General features: G+C 39.4%; 2 protein-coding genes and 1 pseudogene across 3 annotated transcripts; all 3 read left to right on the top strand.

Moving 5' to 3' along the window:
- Positions 1 to 7,443: 7,443 nt before the first annotated feature.
- On the top strand, positions 7,444 to 9,726 carry LOC109126420 (cytochrome P450 708A2-like; annotated as a pseudogene). The gene is made up of 8 exons (XR_015567387.1): positions 7,444 to 7,655; positions 7,744 to 8,068; positions 8,173 to 8,325; positions 8,448 to 8,696; positions 8,907 to 8,987; positions 9,071 to 9,149; positions 9,248 to 9,354; positions 9,504 to 9,726. The product of XR_015567387.1 is annotated as a cytochrome P450 708A2-like (transcript).
- A 608-nt stretch (positions 9,727 to 10,334) lies between these two features.
- On the top strand, positions 10,335 to 13,055 carry LOC104715259 (uncharacterized). The gene is made up of 5 exons (XM_087465557.1): positions 10,335 to 10,340; positions 11,120 to 11,204; positions 11,249 to 12,196; positions 12,300 to 12,874; positions 12,987 to 13,055. The coding sequence occupies exons 1-5, from the start codon at positions 10,335 to 10,337 to the stop codon at positions 13,053 to 13,055; spliced, it is 1,683 nt and encodes a 560-aa protein (XP_087321683.1).
- Positions 13,056 to 21,093: 8,038 nt separating this feature from the next.
- Positions 21,094 to 22,414, top strand: LOC147938274 (uncharacterized). The gene is made up of 2 exons (XM_087465558.1): positions 21,094 to 21,322; positions 21,720 to 22,414. Exons 1-2 carry the CDS (start codon positions 21,094 to 21,096, stop codon positions 22,412 to 22,414), a joined length of 924 nt encoding a protein of 307 aa, XP_087321684.1.
- Positions 22,415 to 25,358: the final 2,944 nt, after the last annotated feature.

Genomic DNA, 25,358 nt, shown 5'->3' on the forward strand with positions numbered 1-25,358 from the left:
TGCTTAGTCCATTCTAAGGTTTAACTTAAAACTAGACAAGCAAACAACCGGATAAAAGTTTTGTGTTTTTGCGACACATTTACTGGATAAAACCTTGAAATGCACAAGTGCTCGCGGGTTCAAAAACACCGCTCTGATACCACCGTTGTAATGCCCCCGAACCGTTCTATGACCACGAAGGCCATCGGACAGCCACGGGACGTCACTTGCGGAACTGCACCGAGGTGATCCGGTCGAGGGATGGAAGCTGTAGACTTCCCGACCGGTCCTCCCTGGCACAACTCCACCCGCAACCGAGGTTACTTAGGCTTTGCAACCCTCGTGGCCTAGTGCGTTGTGTTAGCCCGGACAAGGCCGAGTATCATTTGCAACTTGCCATGTTTTCCTGAAAACCGAATATATTACTTTAACAAAATATTACATTGTAAATAAATCATTAAAGCAATATATAAAGATAGTCGGAAAGATATACAGTAATTGTTTAAGAAAAATATAGGATTTTACAAGAACACAAGAAAAACCCTATCCGGTACCCTAACGTTTGCTCCAGCTCTAGACTCACTTAGGCTTCCCTGCAAGACCAAAATAATATCATGAGTAATTTAAGATTACTCAGTGAACCTTGGTACCCCTTTCTCCTAAACAGGTTTCTACTTTCCCCAACTCGACTACCCCGGTAAGCAAAGAAAACAAGCAAGTAAAACAAACTTAGCAAGTTATCAAAGCTACGCAGCAGAAACATTAGCGGAAGCAATTTAAACCACACACAAGCGAGAGAGGTTAGATCAATACGACTCGACTCGACCATCTAGACTCGCTATACACATCTCAAGACGACTAAAGAACACTTTAGACTCTTGACTCCTACGCAACTCGCAAGGACAATCTAGAATAAAACAAGGGACACTTGAGTTACCCTAGACTCCTCCGTCTACCAAACAAACAAAGACATCTAGAATACTACAAGGATCGCTTGAAATACCCTAGACTCTTTTCACCTAAGGGCCCTCGATAATCTGTTCTGTTCCATACCATCCCCCATGCCGAGACCACAAAGGTCACCAGCAATGAGCCCGCACTTATGCTACATCATCATGTAGCGGTCACGCTAGTAGCTAGCTAGCCGTGACAGTGTCCCGCGTGAGTGGTCGTCGGGAACTCACGCGTGACAACCGCATTTGGAACAGAAGATCGACACACTATTCTAGCTAAGACTCGAGAAACAAATTCAAGAGACTCGCTAAAATACCAACAACATATCAAGCAAGAAAATCGAGCATAAACGAGCAAGAAACTTCGAGCAAGAGAACATACATTAATCATCAAGTAACATGAATAACAATTCAAGCAACCTATGATTAATTTACATGCATGCAACCAATTTATTAAACTTAAGCAAATAATGCAACAAGTTTAACTATGCATGCAACCAAATTGATTTAAACCGTTTAAATCCTTCTTAATCCAATTAAGCATGCAAGTCTTTCGATTTAACCATTTAAATCCCGTAAGTCCAGATTATGCATGCAACTAACCTCGATCAATATTATGCAATAAAATGCAAAATTCTTTACTCATTTATTCATGCATGAAACCGATTTTAAGCAAGAATTATTACTTACAAAATCCTCTAGGTTCGATCATGCATGCAACCCTTAAACCAATTTTAAGTGTTTCGATTTACTTAAAATGCACCCAAAATTCTTCTTTAACCAATTATTGAGTGAGTCCACTCTATTTATCATGCAACTAGCTCATTTTCATATGGTGATTCTAACGCGAATCCTACCATAATCACATGCATCAAACTTTAAACCGCATCTATATGCATCTACTCTACATGCATTACCGCAGACTCACCTTTTCACGCGTTGATGATTACCGGACTTCACCGCACCACTCGATCAGACAGTCTTCGCGTCCACAGCTTCCCGCTTCTTCGACCGTTCTCGTTCTCGACTTTACTCGATCAAAACCACGTCTCGCCTCTTGGTTTTTCTCCCGATCGAAAACCGCTTCTTCTCTCGGTCTTTCTTATTCGACACAGCCGTTGTCTTCCCTCGATGATCTCCCTCGACACTATCACCGTATTTTCTCGGTGATCTCTTCGACACTATCACCGGTTCTTCGTCGATGATTTCTTCGACAGGGTCTCCTTCTTTTTCTCGACAATATCTCTCTCGATGATCCCTTACTTACGAACTCGCCCATTTTTCTTTCTTTTCTCTTTCTTGCTCACCTTCTCTCTCAATTTTCTCTCCTTACCCCTTGAGACTTTGTGCGAAAATGAGAGGAATGAAGCTCTATTTATAGAGGTCTTGGGTGGTGGAGATAGCCAATGCATGAAGCACAAATTTTTCTTCTTAGTGCATGTGTTTAAACACTTGGTTGTGTTTAACTTCAACACTTGGCCACTAAACTCCACTAACTCCATTTGATTTCTTTAATCCTCCACTAACTCCCACTAACTCTTCTTGATTTATTTAATTATCCCACTAACTCCACTAACTTTTCTTGAATAAATTAATCCTCCACTATCTCTCCTTTGCTTAATTTAATCCTCCACTTCCCCATCTTCACTTAGTTGATTTTACAAGAGAAAACGATCTCTTGATTCCTCCGGCAAAACTCGACTTTTCGTCCGACGTTTCTCGTCAAAAATCGTCTCTCGTCCGACGTTTCTCGTCATTCCTCGGTGTTCCTCGGTCTCGCTCGGACGCTCCTCTCGGCATTTCCCGGACAGTATCGGTTCTCTCGATATTTCTTGGACAGTTCCCTCGGTCTCTCGGATATTGTCGGTCTTTCGATATTTCTTCGACAACCTTCCTCGACTCCTCGGACAATTTTCTCGACTCCTCGGACAATTTTCTCGACTCCTCGGACAATTTTCTCGACCATCCCCAGACTTCTCGATTTCCTTCGGTCATCTTGATCTTTTCCTGGACATTACCCGAACATCTCTTGGACGTCTCGGTATTCTTTTGTACTAACCCGATTTTCCTGCGGATGCCGTTTCCGATTTTTGATCGATCTTAAGGCCTTGATCTCACCTCCGGTCACTCCATTCTTGGCTCGGCCATTCCTCGACTCACGAATATTTTCTCGGACTTCCTCCGGTCGTCCCTCTTTGTTTTATATCTTCTTTCTTTTTGAGTCCTTCCCTAGTCATTTCCTTGAATTTTTATTTTGGGATTTTTACCCTTGGTGAGGGTCATTACATTCATCCTTACCCAATGATGAAGGCGACCAAGTTTTTAGGGTCATGACCCGTACTCTTTTTCCTTACTTTGGGTTTGTCCCACGAGGTTTAGCGGAGAAGGTTTAAACGAGGCGACGAGCCCTAACGCAAACCTCCACGTTTTAAAGCCAATGACATGGTTCCCGCGTCTAAGCCTAAGGACGTGTTTTCTTTTACTTAAAGCTATGCGTTTTGAACATTGTCTAGAACTTTCTCTTTGTAACGTTAAGTAGTGTGATGTGTGTTGTTCTGTTTAAACCACTTAGAAGGGCGACGTGTTCTCCATCAAAGGAAACACGTCAAGGGCAAACGTGTGCGGACCATAGCGAGTCCGCATGTCCTTAGTCCCCTCCAAACCTAACACTATTTAAACCCTCTCTTGTTTTTGTAAAAGGCAGACTTGAATGAAAATAAAACTTTTCCAAAGAGTGAATCTTTGTATCTTGTCTCACTTCTCTCTTTAGACCTAGTCCGGGACTGTTCTATCGAGAAACCCTAGCCGATCTTGAACCGAGTTTGCCATCAACTAGTCCGACTGTATCGCGAGTAGAGCCAACACTCGTGTGTCGTCATTCAATCCACCCTCGCTTCATTCTTCCTAGTAGAACCATCATTTGGTTCGCTAGCCGCTTCCAAACCTCGACGGCCATTCCGAACCGCTACCGCATCGGACTGTCCGTACGCCAAAGCCGTGACCAACATTCGATCTCGCGTTCCACTTGTTTGTTTTCCACCAATACTCGTTTCCACCATTTGTTTACCTTCTACATTTATTCTACAAAGTTTGGTCCGAGGAAAGTTGTCTCTATCCTAAACGTCCCGAAGACGAGCCGTTCTGTCCGTACCGCGAGACGACCGGTGCTCGCATCAGGGAGGGTCAAGTGTATTCTGGTCTGGGCGGACCAGAGTAGTGATGATTGGGAGAGTATGGTTTGGATTGACCAGTGGTGATGTGACCCGAGGACGCGGTCACAGCACGGATGCGGTATGGACGCGGCTTGAGCTCTCGGCCAACCTTCGAACGGTAGAACTTTCCTCGGCACAGATTATGGGCTTCGGATCTAGGGAAGAAACAAACGAGGGAAACGGAGTTTGACTGGATTCAAACGAGCCGTTTAGGAGATACGTCTAGAAGCCACGAACCGATCGATCAGATGGTACGGATGCGGAACGAACGAACGGATGGTTGCGGTGGCAACGATGGGGGAGACGAGTTGAGATGATTTAATGGAGAACTCGAGAACTTGTGGAAGAGGACTCAAGGTTGCGAAGGGGAAAGATGGGAAGCGAAGTGAGGGGAAATTACGAGTGGATCGAGAGACGACACAAGAGGTTTGGCTCTCCTCTTGATACGGTCTCTAACAAGGTCAAACCCGGTTCGAGGCTTGTTAGGGTTTTCTCAAGGTTCAATCCCGGATTGAAGAGAGAGAAGAGTGAGACAAGTTTCAAGAATCTCTCTTGAAGAAAAGTTTTATTTTCATACAAGTCTAAGGAGGAACAAAGGCTTAAGGAGAGTTTAAATAGCTAGGTCTAGATAGGAGCTTTAGGACACGCGGATTCATCTTGATCCGCACAACGTCCTTTTGACGTGTCCCCTTTACAAAGAGAACACATCGCCACCTTTTGACTAAACACTCTTAGCCACAAACACTCTCCAACGTTCACAAACATAAAGGATCAAAAGAGAATATTCTCAAGTTCAAAATTAAACCAAAAATAAGAGGGAAAGAGAGATAACCGCCTTGGCTTTGCACGTGAAGCAACTTAGCCTTTAGGCGTTTTGCGTTTAGCTCCATGCCTCATTAAAAACTTCTCCGGTAAACCCATTGGGACAAACCCAGAGTGAGGAATAAGAGTACACTTCCTTGCTTAACGACTTGACCGTCTTCACTCTTGGGTAAGAGTGAAGATTAAGCGGACTGAGTCTTCGGAGTCTTCATGGGGAGGCTGGCTTTGGACGAATGTTCGGACAAATAGGTTGAGCCGCTGCTTGGCCGCCTTTGCTGAGCTCTTGGAACGCGTGGTGGCTCCGGGAAGGATTGTTGGAGCCTTGGCCGCGTCTGAAGAGGTTGCCCTGGTCGCGTCCATTGCGTCTTGGTCAGGCGTCTCGGTCGCGTCCGGCGTGTCTTGGTCTTCTTGGCCGAGGTCGCGTCCTGCGATCACATCAAGTGGGGTCAGGACTTTGTTGACCGATGGGTCAGGATTGTGTGGACCAATGGGGTCAGGATGGTATTAACCGGTGGGGTCAAGATGGTGTTGACTGGTGGGGTCAGGACGTGTTGACGAGTTGCTGTCCTGGTTGCGGAAGACCAGATGGTTGGATGGTGTAAACCGCTGCGATGGTGGTTGGATTAGTTTTGCGGATGAGTGGTGGTGTGTTCAGATTTGAGGACGAATATTTTGTTAGAGAGAGAGAATTATAACATCCCAAACCCAATTTTGGGTGGGTGTCGATCGACACAAAGGAGGGTGTCAATTTAAAAGGCACGAGCAGCCTATTTCGGGGGGTAGTCTTTGGTCGCTTCTAAGAGAGAAGGAGAAAGACAAAGAGAGATTGTGAGTTTGATCCTGAGAGAAAAGGGAGCCTTGAGGAGGGTTAAGAGGAGCAGATGGATCTGTTTTGGTGGTTCTAGGAGCAGAGAAGTAGAGAGAGTTATGGTGCTGTCACTTGGAAGGGAGGAGAAAGGAGATCCATCCTCTTCATGTGTAAGGAGAAGGATGTGATTACTTGGTGGTCGATTAGGAGAGTCAAGGAGGCTTTCTCATGGTTGTTATCCAGGTAAGTCGTGTTGTTTGATGTTTAATCGATTAAGGAGTAGATGGTTGTGAAGGATTATGGTTTTGCGGCAAGAAGGAGCTTGTAGGGAGGCTCGGATCGTGTGATTTCTGGGTTGGTTTCGTTCGATACCATTGTGGTGTCGGTCGACACCAACACCTGCGGATGAACAGCGTGAACTAGTTCGAGAGGGCTACTCCGGGGCAATGTTTGGAGGATGAAACAAAGTCCAATGTTTCTATTGTGGTCTGGTATAGAAAATTTTGTGGTAAAGTTGGGGTGTCGAGCGACACCAAGGTGGTGTCGGTCGACACCAGCATGTTGTTGTGTGTTTGGGTCCTAAGAGGACAGCTGGAGTTCGGTTTGGATGAGGAGTGATTGACAGAAGTGATGCCATGAGTGTCGGTGTGTGTGTTGGTTCGCAAGTGGTGTGATGGGTGACGTTCGACACCAGATGGAGGTGACATTCGACATTAGAGGAGTTGATAGTAAGTTGGAACAATTGTGGGGAGTGTTGTTCGTGGCTGGACGAAATCAAATATTCTAGCCCACCTCTCTTGTTACTCGGTCGCTAGGGGTGGTTGGTTGTGCGACTCAGTAACTAGATGAGGTAGGGTTTGGTATATTTGTGAGAATTTTTATAAGAAGCGATTTCTACGTCGGTTGTCTCGTCGGAATTATGGAATTCTGATGAGATTGTTTTCCATGGATCCTATGTAAGGAATGGGAATTCAGGTACGGTCGTTTCAGCTCTTATGATCGCCAAAGAGAGAGAAAGCTGCTGATGTGGTAATTTTTAACTTTCGTATATGTTGCAGAATAATAGTATATAATTTTAGTGGTATTTTGATTTTTTTTTTTCTTATGTACTATTTTTGAAAAAGGATACTGTAACATGGACGTTTCTCAAAAGTTTATTTAAATGGAATCAAGAGACTGAATAATACAAGAATTTAAAATAGTGTGAAAACATGAATTCAAATAGACAGTCCAAGTTTTTGAAAAAAAAAAGGGAAATACGTTATTGAATAATAGTTGAATTTATTAGAAACTTCATTTTGAAATTCAACAAAAAAAATTTTGTTTTAAATAAGTCTTAATTAGGTTTATTTATCTGTAACTTTATTTTTATGAGACTAAATGAGTAATATATTTTCTTTTTTTCAGAAAAATGTAATACAATTTTGCCAACATCGATCTTATATATGTGTTCTTATGCTTATTAAATATCAGTGCTCATCATTATGAAGCCAAGGACAATATATGAGGTTCATGATATTTAATTTTTTGTATATAAAAAATTTTAGTTGGTAGGCGATTCATTCCAATATATTGTCACATTTATCACATTTTTTATCCAACTTGTGAAAGTTAAATAATTTTTATTTATCTATTTAACACCCACGAATTCATTGTTCCGCCTCACAACAATATGAGCTTGTTTTTGATGATAGGATTGTGGGTTATAGCCTTAGTGGCTGTGAGGATTGGCCATTGGTGGTACCGATGGTCCAATCCTAAATCTAACGGCAAGTTACCTCCGGGATCAATGGGTTTTCCGATCATCGGAGTGACATTCAATTTCTTTAAGCCTCATGGATTCTGCGAGATCAATCCATATCTCAAGAAAAAGGTGTTGAGGTCAGTCTTCAGATTTTACACTCTTTAACTATACACGATAAATATATAAATATATAGATTCTGTATGTGTGTTGTGTGATCGTTTCAGGTATGGGCCTTTGTTTCGGACGAACATTCTTGGTGTAAAAACAATTGTTTCGACGGATAAGGATGTTAACATGGATATTTTACGACAAGAGAACAAGTCGTTCATTTTAAGTTACCCGGATGCTTTAGTAAAGCCACTAGGAAAAGATAGCTTGTTCTTCAAGATAGGAAACATCCACAAGCACATGAAACAAACAACCCTGCATCTTTTGTCCTCCGAGGGTTTGAAGCGGAAGATATTAAAAGATATGGACCGTGTTACACGCGAGCATCTTGTTTCGAAGGCTAGCAAAGGAAGATTTGACGTTAAGGACGCAGTATCAAGTGTAGTCTATCTTTTCTCTTTTATATTTTAGTGTGATAAATTTCAGTTACAATGTTGCATGCTAGTTTCACACTCTTTAAGCCTTTTAAAAAAATATATTTGCAGTTGATTATAGCGCACTTGACACCAAAGATGATAAGTAATCTCAAACCAGAGACTCAAGCAAAGCTTATGGCAAACTTTAAGGCCTTCAGTTTTGATTGGTTTCGATCATCCTATATTATCTCTGCTGGGAGGGGTCTCTATAATACCGTTCGGGTGCGATTTTTTTTATTTATTTTATATTTTTTATTTTTCTTTTTTAGCATTCTCGGGAAGTAACTAACTTATAACACGAAACCAAGGGATATATGATCAGTTGTATATAATATTGTATGAAGGCATGCAGAGAAGGAATCCAAGGGATAAGGGATATCTACACGAGGAGGAAAACATCAAATGAGAAGTACGATGACTTCCTCAACACGGCAATAGAGGACTTAGAGATATCAGGAGGCTTAGTGAATGAAGATGCAATTGTGGCCCTCATCTTTACTCTTTCATGTATCACTCAAGATACCACATCTAAGGCCACTTGCTTGGCTGTGAAATTCCTATCGGAAAACCCAAAAGTTCTCGCAGAGTTAAAGGTATGTCATATATCATACATGCATATGGATCGATAAGCTAGTATATTTTCATCTAAGCATGTGATAGTAGTCGACCATGACATGTAGTCTAGTGTTTGTTGTTAGACAAATAAAAACAAATTACTGATAGTAGTCGTGGTCCTGTTAAGTATGTTCAATATATTTTGCATTTGTATTGAGAATATCTGCTGTATATGAATAATTTGTCAGAGAGAGCAGAAAAGCAGAAAAGAAAAAGATGGTGGGATTACTTGGGAAGAATACAGACACAATATGACTTTCACCAACATGGTAACTTTACTTTACTTAGCTCTAAGGTTAATACATCATTTATCAGATTTACATGGTGCCCCTGTGTTTCTATGACTTTATAGGTTATAAATGAGTCGCTTCGAATAACAAATCTGGATCCTATGATGTTTAGAAAAGCGGTGAAGGATGTGGAAATCAAAGGTAAGTGGTAATTAGTACTCACCAGGCCACTACTAAATTGTATATGGATTAAAAATAAATGAAGTTCAACACATTTGTGGAAATCTTTGTATCCACAGGATACACGATTCCGGAAGGTTGGATAGTGATGATTATACCTACAATGGTTCATTTTGATCCTGAAATCTATGAAAAACCTTTTGTGTTTAATCCTTGGAGGTAGGAGGTATTGTACACTTACTTTAGTGTACATATTTTATGGAAACATATTCTATGCTTTGTTTTCCAAATTAATATCAAAATTCTCTAATTTTCTAGCTCTATCCATTAGTTGCAACATTATATGCATATATTGATGATAATTATGGTGTACAGGGGAAAGAGTTGCGGTCAGGGTCTAAAACTTTTATGGTGTTTGGAACGGGACTTAGACAATGCGCTGGTGCAGAGTTCGCTAGGCTTCAGATTTCAGTTTTCCTTCATCATCTTGTCACCACTTACAATTTCTCGTTATCCCAAGACTGTGAGGTGGTCCGTGTACCTGGTGCCCATCTCCCCAATGGCCATCTCTATAAACATCTCCAAGTGTGCCAAATGATACCGCCTTATCAAATTGTATCATCGCCTTAATAAGGGAGATTTGCTATAATAACCTAGAATTTATTAGAAACAACTAAACTAACCTATCAAGATTTTAAAAGATTTGTAAAGTACATTTTTACCATATTATCCCTCCACATATTATTCATCTTCCTTTTTAACTACATAAATATTGTAAAAATCACATATAAAATATTACATTAAATGTTTAGAATATTATTTAAAAACAAAATTTGAATTAGGAAATATTAGGAAAATGAAACTAATAAAGGAAACAATTTAATAAGTGAATCAAATGATGAAACGTTTGACATAGTCATTCATCTTCAACCTTCAACCATGGATATATCCACTGTTCATCTTCTGCAATTTTAAGTATATCAAAACCATTGGTTAATCTTCTGTTTGTAAATCATTGAAGTGGAAACGGTAAGCTACCTTCTGTTTGTATTAAAAAATTAGTTTGATTATGATTCAGTGTTATATTGCATATTGTATAAGATTTTTAATTAATAAGCTTTCGGTTTGTAGGATTTTTGAATACAATCAATGGTGAATAACAAACGCAACTGTAACCTTAATCTCCAATATTCAACGATCATCGAGATGGAGGTAACTCTTCTAGAAGTTTTATTGATGTGGAATATGAAAAGTTTAATTAGTATGCCATGTTTTGGCTGACTTCGTGAAGACGAGCTCTTCCAAAGTCTGCTTTTTTTGGTAGACTTGGATTTATCATCAAATTTACTATAAGTATATAGATTATCAGCAGATTTACGTAAAAGTTTTCGTATTTTTGGTAGACTTAAAAATATATTTTGTCAGTATTATAGTTAGTATGCGGAGATTCATAGACTTCGGTGAAGTCTTCGCAATGTTGGTAGATTTCAAAAATATATTTTGTCAGACTTATAGTTAGTCTACGGAGATTCATAGACTTCGGTGAAGTCTTTGCATTTTTGGTAGATTTCAAAAATATATTTTGTCAGATTTATAATTAGTCTGCGGAGATTTATAGACTTCGGTGAAGTCTTCACATTGTTGGTAGACTTCTAAAATATATATTGCCAGACTTATAGTTAGTCTGCGGAGATACATATAGACTTCGGTGAAGTCTTCGCATTTTGGGTAGACTTCTTAAATATATTTTGCCAGACTTATAGTTAGTCTGCGGAGATACATATAAACTTCGGTGAAGTCTTCACATTTTTGGTAGACTTCTTAAATATATTTTGTCAAGTTAGTCTGCCGACTTGTAGTTAGTTTGTGGACGGTTTCTTGTGTTTTGGGAGACTTCTAATTTTAATTTTAGCAGACTTGTTTGGTAGTATTTTTTTTCATGCTCCATCATTCTTGATTCACTTTACTAATCAAATTCTCTTATTTAACAGGAAACTAAAGACAATGATGAAACAAGTGGCACCATTGATGAGGGTGGTGAACATGAAGAAAAAAGTGGTATTCTTGATGGATATTGTATATATGAGGAAAAAGTGGTACACTTGATGGATATTGTGTAGATGAGGAAAAAAGTGGCACTCTTGATGGATGTGGTGAAGAGGAAGTCAAAAGTTGTTTACAATACAATGTTTGTCACGAAGAGGTCCAAAGTGGTATAATTGCTGGTTGTGGTGGTGATGAGAAAAAAAGTCTTACATTTGCTGAATTCGACGAAGACGAATATTATTGTCGTTCAATTGATGGTAATGAAGCGTCTTCTTCAGATATGTCTTTTAGTGGGAAGATCGAAAAGCAAATGATTCGAGGTTTAGAAAGTCTAAACACCACGGCACAGACTCTTGAACGTATATGGGTAGGGAAAATATATGATAGTAAGAAAGAGTTGCAGTTTAAGTTACGTATGATCACGATTTTTCAGAATTTTGATTATACAACCATCAAGTCTACGAAAACTTTGCTAGTGCTGAATTGTTATGTCCCTGGTTGTTCTTGGAGGATCCATGCATCAACGATTAGAAGATCTTCTCAGTTTAAGGTACGAAAGTACATAGATATTCATACATGTCCTGTTACTAAAAGGTGTTCTCGTCATCGACAAGCAACATCAAAATGTTTTGGAGAGTTGTATTTGGCAAAATTTGGAAAAATTAGTGTAGGAATAAGACCTATGCATATCATGGATGTGATGAAGGCAATGTATGGTATTGACATTGATTACTGGAAAGAATACAAAGCATTAGTGCATGCACGTGAGATGGTAAGAGGTACATGGGAGAGTGGGTTTGTTGATTTGCCTTCTTATCTGCATAGGATTAAGGCAGCAAATCTAGGTACAATTACCGAACTTGAATGCGATGAAGAAGATAGATTTAAGTATTTATTCATTGCTTTTGGTGCATGTATCAATGGTTTTCAGTTTATAAGAAATGTGATTGTGGTGGATGGGACTCATTTAGAAGGAAAGTTTTTGGGTGTTTTGCTTGTAGCTGTTGGGCAAGATGGAAATGGTAAGATATTCCCCCCTAGCTTTTGGAATTGTAGATTATGAGAATGATGTTGCATGGGCGTGGTTTCTAACTCAGTTACGTACAATATGCCCCAACCATCAAGAGCATGTTTTGATTTCTGATAGACACAAATCGATTGGTAAAACAATTAGCAAGGTGTTTCCATTAGCTCATCGGGGAATATGTACATATCATCTCCATCAAAATCTTCTCAAGAATTACAAAGACAGTAGTTTATTGATCTTGGTAAAAAGAGCCATGAGAGCTTACAGAGTTTCTGAGTTCACTACGATATTCAATGACATTCGAATTCAAAAGCCTGAGCTTGCGACATATTTGGAGAAGATTGATGTTCGTTTGTGGTCTCGAGCAAATTTTCCAGGAAATAGGTATGGTATAATGACAAGCAACATCGCCGAGTCTATGAATAATGTTCTTTTAAATGCGCGTGAATATCCTATTGCTTGTTTATTAGATGAGTTGCGAAAGTTGATTTCGAAGTGGTTTATGAGACGTCGGGAGCGCGCTATGTCACAACCAACTCTGTTCACTCCTAAAGTTGAAAAAACTTTGAAAAAAAGAACTGTTATTGCCAATACTCTTTATGTGCAACACATAGATGCTCATCGTAGCCATGTCAATGGCGGTGAACTTGCTTGTGTCGTTGATCTACAACAGGTGCGTTTTTTTTCTTTTCATAATTCATATATGTTAAAGACTTAATTTCCTAAACTACTTTTTCCACTTGTAATAGATGCGTTGCACTTTTTGTGTTTATAATATTGATAAGATTCCATGTGAACACGCTCTTGCTGCTGCTATGAAGCATCCCAATCTATCCGAAGAAACACTCATATGATAAGCACATGAGAAGCACATGCAAGGGACTGAAGACATTTGTATCACTACAAGAAAACAGGTGATTTACGACTGCACTATTAGTCACTAAATAGTCGCTAAATCATACATTACGACTAATTTACGACTAATATTTGTTGTCGTAAATCGGTAGTCGGTAAGGAAATTCAGTCGTAACATAGTCGGTAAATAGCGACAATATTACGACTATGGCTTGTAGTCGTAAACATAGTCGTAAGTTAGTCGTTACTTGTTACGACTATTGGATTACTATGTTACGACTAGTTTGAAAATAGTTGTGAATTCGTCGTTAAATTATACGACTCCGTGGCTACTATTTAACGACTATTTGACGACTATATTACGACGACTTTAAGTCAGATTTAATGGCTGGTTTGACGACTATAGTGATTACAATCAAAATTGTTTTGTTTTGTTTTATAAATCCAATTTCTAATCAAACAGAAACCTAAAATTCATATTTTTTAATAACCAAAAGTTCACCACAATAGTAATTTGTTCACCACATTAGCAATTACAAAAAGAGAATCAAAAGTGATCAATCAAAAACTATGATTGACACATCATCCCAAAGTGACAAGTTCATAATAACCAAAAGAGAATCTAAACCATAATAAGTAGCCTAAGAAGTAACCTAAGAAGGAGGTTGTTGTGTTGGAGTGGCGGTGGATGCATCACTTGATTCAGACTCTTGGAATTCGACATAGGCCGGACACATCGTACGGATGAACTTTTCCAAGTGCTCTATCTTCTTCTGTTGCGCAGCCTGAACTTTGGAGTGTTCTGCTTCACGAGCAGTTTGTTCTTCAATTATACGATGAGCTTCCTTCACTTGCTCTTGTAATGCTACAAACGATGAAGACTCTCCTCGTTGATAGCTCTTGCCATTGAGAAGATCCTAAAGATGATCCTTGAGGCTTCCAAGTCCAAAAATATTACCTCGTGAATCCTTCTCAGTGGACTTAGAAAAGAAAAAATGAAACTGTTAGTTCTGAAAATGAAAGTTTTGAAGACTCTTTAAATATAGATTGTGAAAATGGTACTTTACCTGAAGAAAGATGGTCGTATAATCATCTGCTGTGAGCTCCTGAGCTCGTGAAGGATCTGACTCGATCTCAGATATCTTAGCTTGTAAGTTTTTCTCATAAGTTGAGAAGATCTTCTCGGCTTTTCAATCGACATACGTACCATCTGGCCTTGTATGTGTCTCTTTGAAAACCTCACCAAGACTCACCGGTCTCCCAAGTTTCTCTGCCTGGAATGTTACAAAAATAAAAAAAAGTTAAGACATAAGTTAAAGTTACAAAAGAAAGGTTAAGACATAAGTTAAAGTTACTCACCAAGCCTTGTTTGACTTGTTGATACGATGTTGGCCCAGATAAATGTGAGTGTGGACCGAGACCATTATGGTCTGACATACGAGCATTGGAATAGATTCGACTCCTTTCTTGTGCTTCTTCAGTATCCCACTGCGCAACCATTGTTTTCCAGAGTTCACCCTCGATCCATTTAGGTTGCACTCGACTAGTCCTAACGTCGCTTACCATGTTCTTCATCCGGCGTTGACATATCTCATAGAAAAAATGTTGCACTGTCCCTATAATCAATGGATCCCAAGTGTGTGTTTTCTAGGAAAAAGAAAATAGAATTAAGTTAGTGATAAGCAACAATTAAAACCTATCTATAAATGATATATGACAGAAAAATATACCGCAAACTCAAGGAAGTATCTTTCTCTTCTATCCGGAGGCACACATGACCAATTGTAGAATGGACCATCAAATTTGTTTGTAAAAACCTTTGTAATCTTCCGCACCAGTTGTGATCTGGCATCCCGAGTAAACCTCATAACATAAGAATCAAGTCAGACTCGTGAATGACAAACAAAATAAACAATAGTTCATGTACTCACAATAAACAATAGTTCATGTACTCACAATAAACAATAGTTCATGACAAAAAACATATATACTCTTCTAGTTACTACTAAATGATGAGAGACTTGGGAATGACAAACACAATAAACAATAGTTCATGTACTCACAATAAACAATAGTTCATGACAAAACACATATACTCTTCTAGTTACTACTAAATGATGAGAGACTTGGGAATGACAAACACAATAAACAATAGTTCATGTACTCGACAAAACAATAAACAATAGTACTCGACAAAACAATAAACAATAGTGATGTTGTGTGTCATCTAAAATCAACGAAGTCATCGACTCTAATCTAGAAAACAAACTCTAATCTAGAAGAAAACATATGAAAACATGTTATGAGCTGGAGATTTATACGTGTTTACATACCAAGTCGTGTTAGGCCTCGGTTCTGGAGAGAGGACGGTGGTAAAAGTATGACGGTCCGGCACCATAAGTATGGCGTTAAGAGCCCTCAACGTGTCCTTCCGGAGTTCCGGCAACACTGGATCTGACTCATCAAAGTTGTTACCGTGAGAAGAAGGATGACTTTGAGCTGGAGAGTTCTGAGCTGCAGATCTCGCAGAATCATGCAATGGAATCGATCGAACCGGAGGGTTGTTCTGAGCTGGAGATCTTGCAGAATCATGCAAAGGATTCGATCTCACCGGAGGATTGTTCTGAACTTCTGGTAATGACCGAGTTAGTTGGTCATCAACGCTTCGATTCACGGAGTTCTGAAATAGAGTCTGTGGTGGTGGATAGTTTCTGACCTGCAGTGCGGCTGACGTCGAAAGTTGGGGGGAAACACGGACTGGTACTTGTGGCGTCTGAGGCGTAGGATTTTGAGCCGCCGGCGTGAAGTTGTATTGAGGCGGTAATGGGTTGACTCTTCTCACCTTCGACGGAGGGTTAGAGCCACCGACTCTGAGAGTAGCGTTGGCGACAACATTCCTCTTTCGTCCAGGCTTCTTAAAAGGACGCATCGTGAGAATTGGCAGGAGGAAGACGAAGGATGGTGAGAAATAAGATTGAGAGATTAGGGTTTCGGCGATTGAGAGAGAATTTGGCAGAAGAAAGATGAAGGATGGTGAGAAATGAGAGATTAGGGTTGAAAAATTAGGGTTATCTTGTTTGTTAGGGTGATGGGCTGGACCGCGTAAATGGATTCCCGGGTTTAATTAACCCAAAATGTTTTAAACTTAGTCGCTTATTAGTCGCGGATCAGTTGGTGCAAAATATTTTAAACAATTGGGCTTGTTTTGGAGTCCAAAATCTGGTCCAAAATCTAGTCCAAGACGTAATAACAATTTTTATGAATTTAGTCACTTTTTTGTCGCCAATCAGTAGCCAACATTAATTTTATAAAAAACATATAATTTAATTTACTTTACATATTATTTAAAGCATACTACTTACATATACACTACATAATATATTTATCACTTTAAATTTACAAACATTATTTACATATATACTTACTATAATAAAAATTACATTTTCTATTTTTAAATTAAAATTACATTTTATGACTTAGCATAAATGAAGATACTAATTTTAAAAGATCAGACCTACTGATTCATATACATTTTCTTGAGCTTCACCTTTCATAGGTAATTTTTCACTTTGCAACCAATTCACAACTGTACTAATAGAAAACAAAAGCTCAAGTCTAAAACAATTAACAATTAATAATTAATAATAAGTATAGATATGGTAAACCAAGCATTAAAAAATTGATATTACTTACATATATTTTGTTTGTGCCTTTGAAAATGATATTAATATGAGAATGCCACAACATGATGCATGTATTTATAGTTTATATATATGTGAAGAATGCCAAATCATTAGTCACTACTTAGTAGCCAAATTACCGACTATTAGAAAGAGTTGCTACGTAGTCGCCAAATTAGCTGCTTTGATCCAACAAAATTAAGTTCTTCCCATTTAGTCGTATAATGGTCGTTAATCAATGACTACAATACCGACTATTGTATTTAGTCGGCAAATAACGTCTGAGTTACGACTAATGCTACGCAGTTGTAAAATAGTCGTAAGATAGTTGGCAAATAGTCGCTTAATTTTCCGACTACGCATTTAGTCGCCAAACATAGTCGTAAATACCCTGTTTTCTTGTAGTGTATATAAACTGAGAACAGTCATTGTAGTTCTTTTATGCATTGTTTGTGAATTGTAAAAGTGACATATGTGTTGCTTGGGAGATAGAGTTGATGAATCGGTGATGTGCCGGTGGCTCTAGTCTTGTATAAACAGTGTATCACACAGATAAGAAGTGAGATTGTGTTCTTCATTCTTATCATCATACATCGTTACTACACAAAAATCTATTGGTACAATGCATATGCTGAGTCTATTAAACCAGAAGATGTTGAATTGGAGTCTCCGCTTGATATAACAAACAAAAGATGTCTTCCACTGGAGGAAATTCGTGGTGCTGGGTAGACCAAAGAAGTCAAGATACCTTTCTGCACTTGAAAAGGCGATGGGTAAAAAACTATTCAAAAAAAAAAAAAAAAGAAGTTCTGTGAGAAGTCATCAATCCAGAAGTTATGTAAACATCATACATGTTCACAATGTAAGAAGGCTGGACATAATCGTGCAACTTGCAATAACATTTAATTATTTTTTTCATCAGGTTCTTTAACATATTGTTTGAGGATTATGCTTTGGTTTTCAGATTATCATTACGTAGTTTAATTCCAAAGGCCTGATACCATCGATTATTAATGAAGTGTCATATTCATTTGAAGTTGCATGTGGTGGCTACCACACGTGTTGTTACAACTTACAAGTAATACTATATATATATATATATATATATATATATATATATATATTGAGTCGTTTGTGTATACTGCACATGCATGTCCTGCTTAAATTTCCTTTTGTTGTTCTTTATAGAAGCACATGAATGTCCCTGCTTAAATTTGATTATCAGATATGGAAGACTGTTCAAAGCATCATTGAAAAATATAATCATCATTTGAAATGTAAATTTAAAGTCTGTAAAAATCTGTAACGCACAGAATATATGAATATTGTGATAAAAATGAAGCAGCCATAACTAGTCAAAATAAATGAAAAATCAATATGAATGTAATAACTCATGGTCTCCAATTGGGATTGGGTTAGAGACTGTTCGACAATCTTGCTCCGTCTCGTCAAAAATCTCAGCTGCAAGCTTCTCTCTAACCATTTTGATGCTTGTATCAGATAGAGGCTGCGTAAACTCAGCGTTTAAAGCATGGCATTCGACAAACTTTATGGCATATATTCCACAGTCACCCACTTTATGCATTTAGGGAAAGTTGGTCCGCGGCCGTCGAATTTTGTATTGCTCGACACTCATTTTTGCCTTTTCTATTGATGATGCAGCTGCTCGAAGTAAATGTGGTAACATATGAGCTATTGGCTTCACCGCTGTGAGAATATCTTCATTCTTACTACCTTTATACCCACAATCAAAGACATCAACAGAGCGATTCGGGATAGAAATGAACAGTCCTACCCAATGGTCGTTATTGACATGGAGAACACCATAAATATCATCCACCTCTGTCCTCCATTTCTTTCCTGTTTTAGCAAATGCAAGTAATTCCCCACTAACATATTCAAATGATCCGTTAGGAAAAATAGGAAGTGCTTTTGACTCTAGAAAATCCTTGTAACTTTTAGACCAAATTGCTGTGAAATAAGCATCTGTAAAAGCAATCCTCTCACTTCTAAACGCTTATGGATTCTTCATTAATCTTAATCGCAGCAAGTTCATGCCACTGTTAATATGCTGTTAAAAATGGACATAATAGATTATCATAAGAAAGCATAATATACTTGAAAAAAACTAAAACATGTTATTATTGAATGCTATAATAACCTCTTCATTTAGCCACTTTTGAGGAGTTCGCAGAAGATGAAAAAACTCCACACCACTTTGCTGGGAGCCAATAGGGTATTCACTACAAGCTACCAAACGTTTACTTATTAAAAAAACTGCAAGAGAATCACTACATTAGTCATGATGGGCTCGAACTTCATGCACGGCCCACGCGCGTACGGCGGCCTAATCCTCGCTATGAGGATTAAGTCGACTTTGTTCTTGGTGTTCTTTTGTTTTGGTTTTCTTTTACGTTAGGATAATTATGTTTGGCCTTTGGTGTTTATCTCTTGGTGTTCTCCTTATCTCTTTGGGACTCAATAGTCTCTTCTCTATATAAATCAATAAAACAAACCATAGAAGGTAGTCATAACTACCTATTAAAAACCTTGGTGTCTTGTGTTCTTTACTACTCTGATTGGGACCTATCAATTTGGTATCAGAGCGGCATTCAGCTTTTGATTCGGACCACTTGTGGTGTCAAGAGCAAATTCTTTATTCATCAAACCTTTGATTCGGACCACTATTGGTGCTATCAAACATGGCGGGAACTAACAAAGAGAGGATCGAAGACATGGAAGCTAATGTGAGCAACAGAGAGAGAGTTGGGGATACCGGGCGAGATGCAACCTCTCATACAAGAATATGAGGACTTATTTCGTGTTCCAACATCCCTACCTCCTCATAGGAACATCGAACATCGCATAACCTTGCAGGAAGGCACGGATCCGGTAAACGTGCGTCGTTATCGCTATGCGCATTTTCAGAAAGAGGAGATCGAGAGGCAAGTGAATGATATGTTGCAAGCAGGAATAATTCGTACTAGTTCCAGCCCATTCTCATCACCGGTCCTACTCGTGAAGAAGACGGATGGGACTTGGCGGTTTTGTACGGACTATCGGGCTCTCAACTCAGTTACCATCAAGGATAGATTTCCAATCCCGACTGTTGACGACATGTTGGACGAACTTCATGGTGCAGTTTTCTTTACCAAGTTGGATCTTACAGCGGGATATCACCAGGTTAGAATGCATCCAGAAGATATACCGAAAACAGCTTTTCAAACTCATAATGGACATTATGAGTATTTTTGGTAATGCCGTTTGGCCTATGTAATGCACCGTCTACGTTCCAGGCGTTGATGAATGATATTTTCAGACCGTTTATTTGCTGCTTTGTGTTGGTATTTTTTGACGACATTCTTATCTATAGCTCTACTTGGGAAGCACATCTTGAGCATGTTGAGCAGATTTTTTCGATTCTACGTCAATCACAACTGGCGGTGAAGCTTAAGAAGTGTGACTTTGGCCAGCGGGAACTGGAATATCTTGGGCACATCATCTCTGCTGAAGGGGTGAAGGTTGATAGAACAAAGATACAGGCTATGTTGGATTGGCCAGTACCCACGACGATCACGGAGCTTCGCGGATTCCTGGGTTTGACAGGATATTACCATAAGTTTGTCAAGGACTATGGGCTAGTTGCACGCCCTCTCACAAATTTGCTTTGTAAGGGTGGGTTTGTGTGGAGTACAGAGGCAGAAGAGGCTTTCTCGGCCTTGAAGGTGGCGTTGACTACAACGCCTACACTGGCATTGCCTGATTTTTTGATGCCGTTCGTGATTCAAACAGATGCTTTGGATGAGGGAATTGGTGTTGTCCTGTCACAAGCGGATCGACCAATTGCCTATATGAGTCGAGCTTTGGGGGTGACTAAGCGCTCTTGGTCAACATATGCACGCGAGATGCTTGCGATAGTCATCGCAATCAGGACATGGAGACCGTATCTCTTGGGGCGACGATTTGTCATACAAACCGACCAGAGTAGTCTACGCTACCTTTTGGAGCAACGAATTTTGACTCCTGAACAACATAAGTGGATGGGAAAATTGGTGGGATATGACTACAAAATCACTTACAAACCCGGCAGGCAAATGTGGTGGCAGGCGTGTTGTCACGGGTTATGGGAAGCCCGGAACTGAACGGGGTTTTTGTTCAGCAGACAAGTCTCTGGGATGACATCCGCGAGCTAGCCAAGGAGGATGTTTATATGTAGAAGATTGCAAAGTTAGCAAGTTCAGACTCTGGCAATCCTTATTCATGGCGTAATGGGATGTTATGTTACAAGAATCGGGTGGTGGTGCCACCATCGTCGCCGTTAATTGCTCAACTATTGTGAGAGCACCATGACACGCCCATGGGAGGTCACTCCGGTGTTCTCCGCACCTATAAAAGGTTGGCACGACAGTTCTATTGGCCGTCAATGCATCGTACCGTGAAGCAACATGTAGCGGAATGTGATATCTGTCAGCGTGCCAAATCATCTTCACTTACGCCAGCGGGACTACTACAGCCGTTACCGGTTCCTGATCAAATCTGGGAGGATGTCTCTATGGACTTTGTCGATGGCCTCCCTCGTTCGAATGGTCATAAATCGATCATGGTGGTTATCTAAGTCTGCCCACTTGGTCGCTTTAGCACACCAGTATACTGCTAAAACAGTGGCTGCCAAGTTTGTCGAAGCTGTAGTTCGGCACCATGGGATGCCTCGGTCTATTGTAAGTGACCGTGACCCAATCTTTGTGAGTTTGTTTTGGAGAGAGTTTTGGAAATTGGCGGGAACGCAGTTGCGGATGTCCTCGGCTTATCATCCGCAGTCGGACGGCCAAACCGAGGTGGTTAATCGGTGTATCGAGCAGTTTCTTCGGTGCTTTGTTCAGAACCGTCCCACACAGTGGAGTTCTCTCTTGCCTTGGGCGGAGTTTTGGTACAACAGAACGTATCATTTGTCTACGGGAACTACTCCGTTTCAAGCATTGTAAGGTCGCGCACCCCCGGCCATTCCGTCGTACGAAGTTGGGTCTTCAACTCTCGCCGAGGTTGATGAACAGTTGGCAACTCGGGAGGAGTTATTATCTGAATTAAAGCGACACCTTCACTCTGCTAACAATCGGTCCAAGCAACATGCAGACGCCAAGCGACGTGACCTACAGTTGGGGTGCGGTAGCTGGGTTTACCTGCGCCTTAAGCCGTATCGACAATGGTCAGTTCTCCGGCATACTTCGCAAAAGCTTTCTCACAAGTACTTTGGACCGTTTCAGGTTGAGGCCAAGATTGGAGTGGTGGCTTATCGTCAAGCGCTGCCGGCGGGTTCTAGGATCCATCTCGTGTTTCATGTTTTGCTGTTGAAGCCCTACATTGGAGCGACACCACTGACACCGGGGGAGCTTCCGCCACTGCGTGAGAATGGTTATCTCCATTTGCAACCCGAGAAGACTCTCCGTCGGCGGCAACTGCAGGTCGGCAACAAGAAACTGTGGGAGTTGCTGGTCAAGTGGAAAGGGCTGAGTGATGAGGATGCGACGTGGGAAGAGGAGGAGCAAGTTTTGGCGAGTTTTCCTGCCTTTGATCCCAACCTTGAGGACAAGGTTGTTCTTCGGGGGAGCGGTATTGATGGGCTCGAACGTCATGCACGGCCCACGCGCGTACGGCAGCCTAATCCTCGCTATGTGGATTAAGTCGGCTTCGTTATTTGTGTTCTTTGGTTTTGGTTTTCTTTTACGTTAGGATAATTATGTTTGGCCTTTGGTGTTTATCTCTTGGTGTTCTCCTTATCTCTTTGGGACTCAATAGTCTCTTCTCTATATAAATCAATAAAACAAACCAGAGAAGGTAGTCATAACTACCTATTAAAACCCTTGGTGTCTTGTGTTCTTTACTACTCTGATTGGGACCTATCAAGTAACATGACAGTCACGTAGATAAACAACTTACTTGTCCAATCGTAACCAATCGTCTAAAACTTTAACTTTTTGCACATCAACGGGTGCAAATGGATCATATCCACGTCCAACAATTGCCATTGACTGGTTTTCTGTTTTTATGATACCTACAGCAGGTTGCGTACCTCGATATGGTGGTAGTAGAGACGGCCCCGACTTCGTCTCCCTTTTACTCTTCTCTCGCACAATTTTAGTATCATGGTTAGTTTCCATGATTTGATTGTCTTACCAATTTTCTTCTGTTTAAATGTTTCTATATTAGAAACAGTGGGTTGAAATATCTTTAATGGAGAAGATTGTTGCGGCTGCTAGTTGCAGTTGTTTTTTGGGTCTCGTCCATCCACTAAACTCTCTTCATCTGAATCGACCACTTTTTGTCTTGTACCATTTAGTACATCTAAGTTAGCATGCATGTCACCCACATGAGTTTCTTCATCGTCACTAAAATCTCTTAGCTTGTATTCTTTTAAAACCTACATATACAAGAACCATGAAATTAAATATTAAATAGTAATCCATGTAAAATAACACCTACGATATGTTAAAATTTTCATATTAAAATACGGAAAAATATATCAAAACAAGATTCTTATTACTATGACTTACCTCATTAGTCTTTAACTTCTCACTTAACAATGTTATTTCTTTCTCGAGAAGATCAACTCTTAAGCGCATCAATTTAATGATTTGTTGCTGGTTTTTCATAGCCTCTAATTGAGCCTCAAACACCTCAATCCTTTTTGTTTGTTGGTCGATCCTCAACTGTAGCGTTTCAACAGATTCACTAGAAATAATTGATGCTCTTGAATCCAATGTGTTTTTCATAGCCATTGTATCCACCTCTCTTTTATGTTTCAATGATATCTTTATATCATCGTCTGTTCTGTTTTCCTCTTCAGCTTTTCCACATAATTCTTCCACTATGTTCTCTTCCAATTGTAAATCAGTCAAACCATCTTCCACCCAACTAACAGATTGCAAACTTCCTTCTTTTCATATGGCTTCAAGAAGAGCATCAATTTCCTTGTCAACAACAACATCCTCCCAAACAGCAGAAGTTAAATGTTTGACTATAACTTTTTGATGTTATTCTGCAATTCAAAGTAAAACACATATTAATTTTTCTCAAGATGAGACAAATTAAATCAGCACCAATAATAAAATTTCTCAAGCTATGATAGATTAAATCAAGACAATTGTAAAACACAAGTAACAATATACATACCTCATCATTAACTACAGTGGTATGGATATCAATGTTACTTTTTCCCTTTGTACCTTTGAACTTTAGAAGGGGAGGGCCATCAACATGTTAAGGGCGACCAATCTTTGTTCCGAGACCGGGAACAAGTGTGTAAGCCCATATTTGAATCTCTTGTGTAAATCCATGTATTGTGTATGATTGCGCATTATAATCGATTCGTTTCACAGACTCAATAAGCTGTTTGAAAACCATTCTACCAAGGATATTTTTTGAACTTGGGCAAATCAAAAACCATTCGAGCTATTTGAGAACTAAGCCGCTTCTTATCATCATAGCCTAAAATAACAAATGCTATAGTTAAGTATGCAAACCGAGTTTTGTCGTCTTCATCTGACCAAATAGCAACATCTTCACACTCTTCTCAAATCATTTTTGCAGGGATTCGTCTTTCCTTTGATTTTCAACTTTTTCCACAAATCTTTATGCAGTTTAGCTTCTACGTCAACCTCACAATCATCTGGAAAAGGTGCACAATCCAAAGCTGTGATCTCTTCGAACTCCGACAAAGAGAATCGAGCTGGTTTATCACCAAACAAACACCAAATCTCATATTTTTTCTTGCATACAAGTTGTTTCGCAAGAAGATATTCAACAACCTTAGAAGACCATGTGAATTTATTATCAACAAACCGTACGATGACTCCAAGAGGAGATTCACGGATGTTGTTCCACACGTCTTTCCAACTGCACTTTCCACATCTTCCAAAAAGTCAGTCTTCCTGTGATAATTGATGCTTTTCTTGGGTTTTGGTTCATAACCAAGTGAAAACAAACGCAAAGGAAATCCTAAATTGATGTTTGTTTGTGCCTCCATCCTGTAAAACGTCCATAAAATTAATAAATAATCAGAAAAAGTGAAAAGTAGAATACAATCTATTCATAGATAAAAAGTGTAAGTATTTAGTTGGATCGTGTTTGTCATCCTAGAAGTAAAAGAAATAAAACCCCCACGAACAGAGAACATAGAACAGAGAATTCAATTGTTTAATAGAAGTTTTAATCTAAACAAGAACAGAGGATCTAGAAACGAAATCGGAGGATGGGGGTTCATAATTAACAATAACCCAACCCAGAAATCCAATTAACTTGAAACAACTAAAACTAGTCAATAAAGAAAAAGGCATGATATAGTTTGTCATTCAAGAAGTAAAAGAAGTAAAACTCCCTTGAACAGAGAACAAAGAAAAGAGAACATAGCATTGAATTGCTTAATATAAGTTTTAATCTAAACAAGAACAGAGAATTCTGAAAACGAAATTGGAGAATAGAATTTTATAATTAACAATAACCCAGCCCAGAAATCCAATTAACTTAACAACTAAAATTAGTCAATAAAGAAAAAGGCATAAGAGATGGAGTAAGAGATCTTACTTTGGTAGTGGTTGTATATGGAGAAGGATGTTTCACGTTTTGAAG

This window comes from Camelina sativa, chromosome 9 (genome assembly GCF_030686135.1).
Source record: "Camelina sativa cultivar CO46 ecotype springtype chromosome 9, ASM3068613v1".
Taxonomy (NCBI): Eukaryota; Viridiplantae; Streptophyta; class Magnoliopsida; order Brassicales; family Brassicaceae; genus Camelina; species Camelina sativa.